The 12,009-nt window shown below is 38.2% G+C and overlaps 1 protein-coding gene across 1 annotated transcript in view; it reads left to right on the forward strand.

The window, feature by feature from the left end:
* The first annotated feature begins 2,083 nt into the window (after positions 1-2,083).
* The window catches only part of LOC136172705 (interferon-inducible protein AIM2-like), a 57,734-nt gene continuing 47,808 nt past the window's right edge, over positions 2,084-12,009 (forward strand). The window contains 5 exon segments of the mRNA XM_065942074.1: positions 2,084-2,141; positions 4,241-4,339; positions 4,342-4,457; positions 9,725-9,913; positions 9,915-10,025. Of these exon segments, the coding sequence (XP_065798146.1) occupies positions 2,084-2,141; positions 4,241-4,339; positions 4,342-4,457; positions 9,725-9,913; positions 9,915-10,025 (573 nt within the window).

Here is a 12,009-nt window from a genome sequence, read left to right on the forward strand (position 1 = left end):
CCAGGAATGAAAAGTATCTTCAGTCAGAGGAAACGTAGTGTGAAAAAGGCCTGTGGCAGGAGTTTGACTCGCTTAAGCGTTTGAAATACAACCGGGGTGGCTGTGGTACAAGAATCTCCAAAAGGTGGTGTGACGCCTGGTAAGGCCTGTAGAACATGATTAGAATACTTTGTTTCCAGAAAAATCAGAAGTGGTAGAACAAAAGGTTTTGAACCCTAGAGTGTTAATAGGGTTCATTTTAAACTGATCCTTCAGATATCATTTGGCAAAAAATGAGTAGCCAATTTGACTTTGGGGAGATCAACTACTACCATAGGCCTGGAAGAGATAATAGTAACTTTGATTTGGAAATGTAGGAAAATATACTGAATTGAGAGAGATTTGAGAAGTATTAAGACTCGATGATAATTAGAAATGAAATGTTGGTGAGTAGGCTTTGTCAGCCTACTTTGTCAGGCTTTTTAGTTTTATCCAAATAAGTTATCAGGTGAAATGCATATATATAAGTATATGTATGTAATATACCTTATACATTAAATATATATATATGTGTGTATATATTTATATTAATTTTTATTGTAGTATAAAAACAATAAAGAAGGTACACAGATTTAAGACTACAACTCAACAAATTATCAAAAAAGTAAATGTAACATGATATACTGTCTTGATTGGTAAATTTTATTAGTACCTCTGAAGTCCCTTTTTTGCCCCAAGACACACTTAAAGATTGTCATTATCTTGAATTCTAACAGCAGAGACTTACTGTACCTGTTTTTCAGTATAAAAAGAATTTTACAGTTTAATCTATTTTGTGTCTTTTTTCAAATGACATTAGTAGCTTGTAGCAGTTGTTTGTTCATTTTAATTTCTGTATAACATTTCATGTCTTAGTTTTATACACATAATATATTAGAGAGTCTACTGCTGATTGTTATTTGGGGACATTATGAATACTACTGCTATAATCACATGTTCATTACAAATATTATGAACATTATATACATGTCTTTTCATTTACATGTATGCAAACATATGGGCTTCCCTGGTAGCTCAGTTGGTAAAGAATCTGTCTGCAATGCAGGAGACCCCAGTTCGATTCCTGGCTTCGGATGATCTCCTGGAGAGGGGATATGCTTCCTAGTCCAGTATTCTTGGGCTTCCGTGGTGGCTCAGACGGTAACAAGTCTGATTGTAGTGTGGGAGACCTGGTCCAGTCCCTGGGTTGGGAAGATCTTCTGGAGAAGGGCATGGCAACCCACTCCAGTATTCTTGCCTGGAGATCCCCATGGACAGAGGAGCCTGGCGGGCTACAATCCTTGGGGCTGTAAAGAGCTGGACTCGGCTGAGCGACTAAGCACAGCACAGCATAGGCAACCATAGAAGTATATACATAAAATACTGCATATGTGTGTCAATTTTTCACTTGGCTGTATACCTGTGAATGTAATTAATGGAAATAAGTTTAGTATATATTGAATTTTAGCAAACAGTGCCCCACTATTTTCCGAAGTGAAGTAGCAGTTTGAAATTTCTACTTAGATCACAGTTTTTTAAAAATCTTATTATAAAATATTTGCCATTTTAAACAGTATTTTAGTTTGAATTTCTCTGATAACTTTTGAGGTTGAGCACAATTTATATTTATATGGTTACTAGCCATTTGTATATCTTATTTGTCAAGTGACAATTCATTTTTTTGCCTACTTATCTTGTGGTGTGTTTACCTTTTAAATATGTGTGTATGAGAGCAATTTATATTCTGGACACCAGTTCTTTATTATGTGTGTGTATATATATATATATACACACACACACACACACACACACATACACACACACACATAAATATAAAATATTAAAAAGTGAACCCCTTGGATACACTACTATCTCAGCCAATACATGGAAATCCATCTGTGTTCTCACACTGTGGCTTGCTTTTCACACTCTTGATAGTCCCTTTTGGGGAACAGGATGAAGTGACGCTGTGGTACGTTGTAAACACAGCTATCACACCTTGCATTGCAGATGCTCATCAGGAGGCGGAAATTCTGTTTCTTAACCTCTGAAACTGTGTGTAGGCATGCGATTTGCTTTAGCCAATGGGGCATTAGGAAACATGAAAGGCGTGAAAACCGCTTGTACATCGGAGCTTGTCTTGTCTTATTCCTGGGAACCCTTCTGTCCCCATGTGAACAAACTTTGCTTACCCCTTAGGTGGTGAGGCACCACAAGGGATGAGGCCCCGATTATCACGGCCTTCTCAGTCTCTCAGTTGAGGTCCCATACAAGTGAGAGATGTCATGTGATCACCGAATTTCTCTGAGCCAATCACGATTGGAGAAACTGCTTGGACAATCTACAGAATTATAAGAGATAATAAACGCTTGTTGTTTTAAGCCATTAAGTATGGAGTGGTTTATTGTACAGCAAAAGTTAAATAATGCACTCCCAGCCTTTTGTGGTATTATTCAGTTCAGTTCCATTGCTCAATCGTGTCTTGACTGCAATTCCATGGACTGCAGCATGCCAGGCTTCCCTATCCATCACCAACTCCTAGAGTTTGCTCAAACTCATGTCCATCAAGTTGGCGATGGCATCTAACCATCTCATTGTCTGTCATCCCCTTCTCCTCCTGCCTTCAATCTTTCCCAGCATCAGGGTCTTTTCCAATGAGTCAGTTCTTTGCATCAAGTAGCCAAAGTATTGGGGCTTCAGCTTCAACGTCAGTCCTTCCAATGACTGCCTTTATTATTATTATATATTTTACCTCTATATGTTATAATCACATACAATGTCATCAATATCACCATCATCGGTGTCACTGTCCTTATCATTGTTGTGATATTAAACTGTCAATACTCTTCATATTTACCCATATATTTGACTTTTTAAGTGTTCTTCATTATTTCATTAATTTCTTGCTTCTGTGTGATGTTTCTTTCTTATAGTCTGAATAATTCCCTTTGTTATATCCTACAGTAGGTTTCTGATTAATACATTCTTGTAGATTTTATCAGAAACATTTATATCTGACTTCCATTTTTGAAAATACTTTATATTGCTTTCTTATTCTTTCAGTACTTCAAAGATGTCCTTATAATGCCTTCTAGAACATAATTTCTATTGAAAATTCAGCTATTGGGCTTATTACATTTCCTTTTAATGCAATGTGTGCTTTTCTTCTTAGATCTTTTAAGATTTTTCTCTTTGTTTTTGTTTTCCATCAGCTTGTCTGTAATGTACTGAGTTGATGCTTTCTTTGTATATTTTCTGCTTATGGTTTACTAAGCTTCTGAAATCTATGCATTGATTCCCTTTAAGCTGTTGGCAAACTCTCAGTCACCATCTCCTCAAATATTCCTCTGCTCTGTTCTCTTCAACCTTGGAATTCCACAAACAGAACATGTTGAACACTTTCTACATATCTCTTTATGCTCTCTTCTGCTTTTTCTTTCTATTTTGTTTCTTTGTTTGATTCTGTTTTTGTGATTTCCGTTGACCAGTTTTCTAGATAATCAATCTTGTCATCTGCTGTATTCAGTCTTATCTTCAATCCTTCCAATGTGTTGTTAAAAGCAGATATTATATTTTCATCTTTATAAGATACACTGGCTGTATGTACATGCATCTTTATAACATACATTACCATCTTTCATAGGTGGTAATTCTTTGTTGAAATGAGCTATTGACATTTTCATCAGTATTATGTGCATCATTTCCTTTCTTTAGCATGACAATCTTAGTTATTGTAAAACCTATATCTAATTCCCTAATCTTATCATAGGTGGTTTTGCTTGTATTGCCTTCATTTTTCTTGATTATGACTCTTTAGGTTCTTGGTTCATCTTTTTTTTTTTTTTTCTTTCTTGATGTTTTCTGATGCTTTTGAGTACTATTCTTCTAAGTAAAATTTTCTAATTTTTGTATTTATTTTCTGTGACAGGATTTATTCCTAATAAGTAAGCCCATCATTGTCAGAGGCAGAACGAGTTCATGTGTCATTATATTCCTATACCTCTATATCCGAAGGATTTACCTACTGCTTCAATATGCTGATGCAGTTGCAGGATGTCTGTCTGTGTGTGTGTGTGTGTGTGTGTGTGTGTGTATAATCCCAGGGCAGGTTTTGACTCAAGATAATTTTACTTTATTCCTGAGGGGAAATAATATTTACATTTCCTCAAATGCCTCTGTTCAATCTCTTTGGGTTAATACGTGTTTGTTTACTTTTAACTAGTTGATAAGAAATACAAACAGAAAAAAGGAACAAAGCTAGTGAAAGAGAGAAGTCAAGTTGAAGTGATGCCTGATGCTTCTGCAATTCCCAGAAACGACGTCAGGAACAGGCCCCACCAGAAGTCTCTCCGCACATTAGGTGTGATGGGCAAGCGGAGGAGCCTCAGTCCTTGTCATGTCCCACACTGGAGTCCTCCGTTCTGTCACACAACATGCAAGTAAAGACAGCAAGTCTATAATATGAATGGCACATCTGGGTAACAAAAAGAGAAATTGCTTCAGATTCATTCGATTAAACATCTATTGAGTTCCTAATCTCTGCCAGGCTCTGGGCATTTTAACACCTTGTTACAGGGTAGATTCTATAAAAAGAAAACTCTGAGATAGACAGTGGTTTTCAGGCAATCCCTGTGAGTGTTCTCAGGATTAGTACTTGTGACGGAATGATGTAGAAGAGCAAGAATTTCAGTTGCATTGCATTGTGACAAAGACCCCAGCCACTCCACAGGGAGCTCAGGACTGGGAGTGCCTTTCAGAGCTGTCATGATTTAGGTGCAGAAAGGAAGATCTTTAGGCACTTGTGCTAAGATGAAGTAGCCCTCCTCAGGCAAGAGTGATGACTGGAGAGGATCTTGGCTTCTGGAATGATATCTTTTCTATAGAGGAACAGGCTTCCCAGGTGGCTCAATAGTACAGTATTTCTCTCAGTTTACAAGGAGATAAGATTCATACGCACGTGGTGCCTTCCAGTCATCAGTAATGAAAATACACATTATCCAACTAGGGGTAAGTGGTATCAAAGAGAAATCTTTGAGCAGACGTGAGTGAATCTAACTGGCCACCTGATGTGAAGAACTGACTCATTGGAAAAGACCTTGATGCTGGGAAAGATTGAAGGTAGGAGGAGAAGGGGATGATAGAGAATGGGGTGGTTGGAAAGCAACACTAACTTGATGAATATGAGTTTGAGTGAGCTCCGGAAATTGGTGATGGACAGGGAAGCCTGGCATGCTGCAGCCCATGGGGTCGCAAAGATTTGGACCAACTGAGTGACCGAACTGACTGAGTGAATCTAACATTTTCCTGAATTGGTTCAAATAGTCTGTGTCCCTGTCCATCAGTGTCCTCTAGTGAACAGACATGTCCTGCACTCCAGGTCCTGTTAGAGATCCCATTCAGAAGCGCCTACAGTTGTCCTTGTATGCATCATTTTCCCCTCTATTTTCCTTTGACTCTAGACAGCAAGTTCCTTTTCAAAAGCAGCATTTGCTTCTAAAACAACCCACCTCCTCATATGTTATCTCAGTTAATTTGGAAAAGAACAAAGAAAAAATTAGTATTAATCTTATCACCTAGAGAAAACCTACTTGATATTGGTAACTATCTAATGTGTTTGTATGTGTGACTTGTTTACCCAATAAGACAAACATTGTATATTCTCTTTGGGGCCTTTACCTTTTTTGAGTCAATTATAACAGTTTACCTCACTATTCCTCTAAGGCAGTTTTAGTATTTATATAATGTTCTATTGTTTGACTAGAATATATTTTACTTAATTAAATCCATATCCATCTGAATGCAGAGTTCCAAAGAATAGCAAGAAGAGATAAGAAAGCCTTCTTAAATAAACAATGCAAAGAAATATCAGAAAACAATAGAATGGGAAACTAGAGATTTTGTCAAGAAAATTAGAGATACCAAGGGAACATTTCATTCAAAGATGGGCAAAATAAAAGACAGAGACAGTATGGACCTAACAGAAGCAGAAGGCATTAAGAAGAGTGGCAAGAATATACAGAAGAACTTTAAGGGAAAAAAATGATCTTAATGATCCAGATAACCACTCACCTAGAGCCAGACAGCCTGGAGTGTGAAGTCAAGGGAGCCTTAGGAATCATTACTATGAACAAAGCTGGTAGAGGTGATGGAATTCCAGTTGAGCCATTTCAAGTCCTAAAATAAGATGCTAGTAAAGTGCTGCACTCAGTATGGCAGCAAATTTAGAAAACTCAACAGTAGGAGCAGGACTGGAAAAGGTCATTTTTCATTACAATCCAAAAGAAGGGCAATGTCAAAGAATGTTCAAACTACCACCCAATTGCACTCATTTCACAAGCCAACAAGGTAATGCTCAAAATCTCTGAAGCTAGGCTACAACAGTACATGAATTGAGAGCTTCTAGATGCATAAGCTAGATTTAGAAAAGGCAGAGGAACCAAGAAATCAAATTGCCAACATTGTTTGGATCATAGAAGAAGCAAGAGAAGTCCAGAAAAGAACATGCTTCACTGACTATGCTAAAGCCTTTGACTGTGTGGATCACAGCAAACTGGGAAATTTTGAAAGAGTTAGGAATACCAGACTACCTTACCAGCTTTCTGGGAAACCTATATGAAAATCAAGAAGCAGCAGTTAGAATCAGGCAAAAACAATGGACTGATTCAAAATTGGGAAAGGACAACATCAAGGCTATCTATCGTCACTCTATTATTTAACTTATATGCAGAAAAAATCATTTGAAATTCTGGGCTACATGACTCACAGATGGAATCAAGATTGCTGGGAGAAATATCAATAACCTCAGATATGCAAATGATACCAGCCTAATGGCAGAAAGTGAGGAGGAACTAAACAGCCTCTTGATAAAAGTGAAAGAAGAGCAGGAAAAAGCTGGCTTAAAAACTCAGCACTCAAAAAACTAAAATCATGGCATCCGGTCCCATCACTTCATGCCAAATAGACGGGGAAACAATGGAAACAGTGACAGATTTTATTTTCTTCAGCTCCAAAATCACTACGGACAGTGACTGCAGCCATGCAGTTAAAAGATGCTTGCTCCTTGGAAAAAAGGCTATGACAAACCTAGACAGCATATTAAAAAGCAGAGACATCACTTTGCCAACAAAGGTCCATATAGTCAAAGTTATGGTTTTTCCAGTAGTCATATATGGATGTGAAAGTTGGACAATAAAGAAGGCTGAGTGTGAACTGTGGTGTTGGAGAAGACTCTTGAGACTCCCTTGGACAGAGAGGAGACTGAACCAGTCCATCCTAAAGGAAATCAGTCCTGACTATTCATTGGAAGGACTGATGCTGAAGCTGAAGCTCCAATACTTTGGCCACCTGATGTGAAGAACTGACTCATTGGAAAAGATCCTGATGTTGGGAAAGACTGAGGGCAGGAGAAGGGAATGACCGAGGATGAGACTGTTGGATGGCATCATCGACTCACTCAATGGACATGAGTTTGAGTGAACTGCAGGAGATAGTGAAGGACAGGGAAGCCTGGTGTGCTGCAGTCCATGGGGGTCACAAAGAGTCAGACATGAATGAGCGAATAAACAACAACAAGAAATTATTTCAATTTTTGTAATTATAAATAACAAGATGTAATGCTTTTCTATACACCTTAGTGGGTAGCTTGTTATTTCTAAGGGTAAATTTATAAACATACAATTGATTCTTCTTTTTAATTCTCCCTATAACTCACTTGTAGAATCTCTGATTTAGTTCATTCCTTTTACTCATATTTAGCTTAATATCTCATTTTATCAAGCAGAGGAACATTTCTAAAAATTTGGGAAGTTTGTGCAGATAATTGAGCTCCTTCACTTATCTACCATTCAGTTTAGTTCAATTGCTCAGTTGTGTCTGACTGTTTGTGACCCCATGGACTGCAGCACGCCAGGCTTGCCTGTCCAACACCAACTCCCGAAGCTTGCTTGAACTCATGTCCGTTAAGTCAGCAATGCCATCCAATTATCTCATCCTCTGTTGTCCCCTTTTCTTCCTGCTTTCAATCTTCTTCGCACGAGGTGGTCAAAGCATTGGAGTTTCAACTTCAACATCAGTCCTTCCAATGAACACACAGAACTGATTTCCTTTGTTGTCCCAGGGAATCTCAAGAGACTTTTGCAACACCAACTTGATTTAAGCTTATGCTTCATTCAGTCCAGCATTTCACATGATGTATTCTGCATATAAGTTAAATAAGTAAGGTGACAATATACAGCCTTGACATACTCCTTCCCAATTTGAAACCAGTCCATTGTTCCATGTCCAGTTCTAACTGTTGCTTCTTGACCTGCATACAGATTTCTCAGAAGGCAGAAGTTGGTCTGGTATTCCCATCTCTTTAAGAATTCCCCACAGTTTATTGTGATCCACACAGTCAAAGGCTTTGGCATAGTCAATGAAACAGAAGAAGATGTTTTTCTGGAACCCTCTTGCTTTTTCGATGATAGAAGAAGATGTTTTTCTGGAACTGTCTTGCTTTTTTGATAATCCAAAGGATTTTGGCAATTTGACCTCTGGTTCCTCTACCTTTTCTAAATCCAGCTTGAACATCTGGAAGTTCTTGGTTCATGTACTGTTGAAGCCTAGCTTGGAGAATTTTGAGCAGTACTTTGCTAGTGTGTGAGATGAGTGCAATCATGTGGTAATTTGAACACTCTTTGGCATTGCCTTTTTTGGGGATTGGAATGAAAACTGACCTTTTCCAGTCCTGTTGCCACTGCTGAGTTTTCCAAATTTGCTGGCATTTGCGTGCAGCTTTTTAATAGCACCATCTTTTGGATTTGAAATGGCTCATCTGGAATTCCATCACCACCATTTGCTTTGCTCATAGTGATGCTTCCTGAGGCCCACTTGACTTTGCACTCCAGGATGTCTGGCTCTAGATGAATGATCACACCATCGTGATTATCTGGGTCAATAAGGTCTTTTTGGTATAGTTCTTCTGTGTATTCCTGCCACCTCTTCTTAATATCTTCTACTTTTATTAGGTCCATCCCATTTCTGTCCTTTATTTTGTCCATCTTCAAATGAAATATTCCCTTGGTATCTCAATTTTTCTTGAAGAGATCTCTAGTCATTCCCATTTTATTGTTTCTTGTATTTCTTTGATTGATCACTTAGGATGGCTTTTTATCTCTCCTTGCTACTCTTTGGAACTCTGCATTCAGACAGGTATATCTCTCCTTTTCTCCTTTGCCTTTTGCTTATCTACCAGAGTAAAATGAATATTAAGGACAATATTTGGTGGGGGATTGAGCTTGTGCTCTAATGGAGTCAGAAGAAGAAGATTGGATGAGAGTCACCATTTTGCCTTAATTTGCAATGTCTCAGAGGTCTGATGTGTTCTTTAAATATAGTAGAAAAACAAGGATGCAGATCAGGGAGTCTGCCTCCAAAGGGGATTATACTATGTCTTCTGAATGCAGGACATGAAATCTTCCCTAAATAGGCTCTTGTCAGTCTAGATCTCATATCTCTTTCTAATTCCTCTGTGTCTCTTCCTTTGACTCCACATATCTCTGGATGGCTTTCTGAGATTTATCATAAAGAGTGAAGGAAAGTCTCCTTAATTGTATCCTTTTTACTCAATCTAATATCTTTCTTCTGTCGCCTTCAACTTTAGCAGAAACAGATGGTGGTCCATCAAGAATTCATCAGGCAGGAGTGCTTCAGAAGGGCCCTGTGACAGTCAAGGTACTGGAAGCAAAGAAGGCCCAAGAAAGGGAAGCAGGAGATGTGTCACGCTGCAGTGTCTCCTGAGAGTGAATTCTTTTTTGTAAAAGCTTTCAATAAGAAGCTCAAGGGTAAATTCACTCCAAGCAAAATAATTATGATATCAAAATATTATTGGCACAGTTGTTTCCTGGAAGTGATGCTGAATTTCCCTGGTGTGTGACACTGAATTTGACCAGATCAGTGTCTCAAAGCATATTATCAGAAAAGATGGTGAACTTCAATTTCAGCCCCATGGAACAACTTGTGAATGGGCTGTTTGTAGTCTAGGCAATTTTCTATTCTAAAATTCATTAGTAAGTATAACATATTCTCAGCTATGAACTTGGAGAGATTTTAGAAATGATTCATTTAAAATATTTTTAAGTAGAAAAAGTAAACAAATGAATCCCTGAAACTAAAAGAGCTGTAGAGTGAATGTACTAAAACTGAAATACATTAAAAGTGCTTTATTTTCAAGAAGATGTCATAATCCTGTTTCAAATTTTTTTTCTTCTTGTAGCTTCTGAAAAAGCACTTGCCTGAGTGCTAATTCGCTTCAGTCATGTCTGACTCTGTGACCCTATGGACTGTAGCCTGCCAGGCTCCTCTGTCCATGGGATTCTCCAGGCAAGAATATTGGAGTAGGTTGCCATGCCCTGCTTCAGGTGATCTTCCCAACCCAGGGATCGAACCCATGCCTCTTATGTCTCCTGCATTGGCAGGTGGGTTCTTTATTACTAGCACCACCTGGGAAGCTCCCCAAAAGTACTTCATACATAAATAATGTTTGCCTTCTAGGTAATTTCATATTTATACTCATGGTTTGTATTCTAAATGAGTATTGTTATAAATACAGAATTGCTATAGTTGGTGATAAATTGATTTGAAAGTAAGGCTAGATTAAGGAGTATGAATAGAAGAAGGAAACAGATGACAGAGTTAGTATGAGGAGACTTATTAGAAGTGAGAAATAATAATATATTTTGACTCTGAACCTCAGGGAACTAGCCTTGTGTGACTGCTTCTGGCTGAGGCTAACACCAAATGCCCCAGAGAGAGGACCTGCTGACTCTGCTCCAAGGAGCTTAAGGCTAAGCATTACTGCCTTAGGTTTAGTGAACAGGAACTGATAGCGAGAATCTGTCCTCTTGAAAAATTCAAGATAAAATTAATCTTGGATAAGAAGACCATGGTCTTTATCCTTGCTTTAAGCTTTTTGATTTGGCCAACCATATACCTTTGTATTTATTGAACTCATTAAATTAAGCTTAAAATCCCATCAGTCTTCTAGGTAACTAATCAGCACTCTGCTCACTTTTTACTTGGACTTGACTGTGAATGATTTCTTCTCCTTTATTCCTGTAAGGGAAGAGAAATTTTCTCTTCTTTCTTTCTAGATTTTTTTGGTTGCTCTAATAATTCACTTGACCTCAAAGGTTAACAAGAGAAAAAAAAAAAACCTGTAATTCTGCATATATAGAAGCCCCTAAAAAACATGAGACTCAAAGACAGATAGGCAATTGAAGCTTATACGCCACCCTGAGCTAAGGAGAAGAGGGTAGGGATCTGGGGCTTCAAAGGGGAGGAAGACAATTCATAGGAAGAAGACAAGAGCAGATGTTTGGGAAACAGATGTTTGACTTGCCATGCAAAGATAAACCTTTCTCGAGAGGGTGGGATGATTTGAGAGAATAGCATTGAAACATACAAATTACCATATGTAAGATAGAAAACAGGCAAGAGTTTAATGTATGACACAGGGAAGCAGAAGCCAGGGCTCTGTGACAACCTGGAAGGATGGGGTGGGGAGGGAGCTGGGGGTGGGGTGTGGTGGTCCAGGGGGAAGGAGATGCATGTATACCTGTGACCTATTCATGTTGATGTATGACAAAAACCATCATGATATTGTAATTATCCTCCAATTAAAATAAATAAATTTAAAAAGGTAAACCTTTCTGATATATATGTTTATATTTGGTAACAGCTCGCTTTCTGGTACAGGTCACCTACCTAAATATTTTTTTGGTACTTTAAGGAGAGGTAGAAAAGCTTTTTGTGAGTCTGCTGAGTCTCAGTAGCCTTCAATTAAAAATCCACAGGTCAAAGTGGAATATTTGGATGTGACTTATTCTGCTTCCCATCACTCTTAACACTTATTTAGACTCTTTATGATTTTGTCTCATTTGCTCATGTCTGTCCTAGATTTGTTGTTTTAAGTGGTTGTTCTCCAACTCTGGGATATATTTCCCTTGCCTATTC

This window comes from Muntiacus reevesi, chromosome 1, assembly GCF_963930625.1.
Source record: "Muntiacus reevesi chromosome 1, mMunRee1.1, whole genome shotgun sequence".
NCBI classification, from domain to species: Eukaryota; Metazoa; Chordata; class Mammalia; order Artiodactyla; family Cervidae; genus Muntiacus; species Muntiacus reevesi.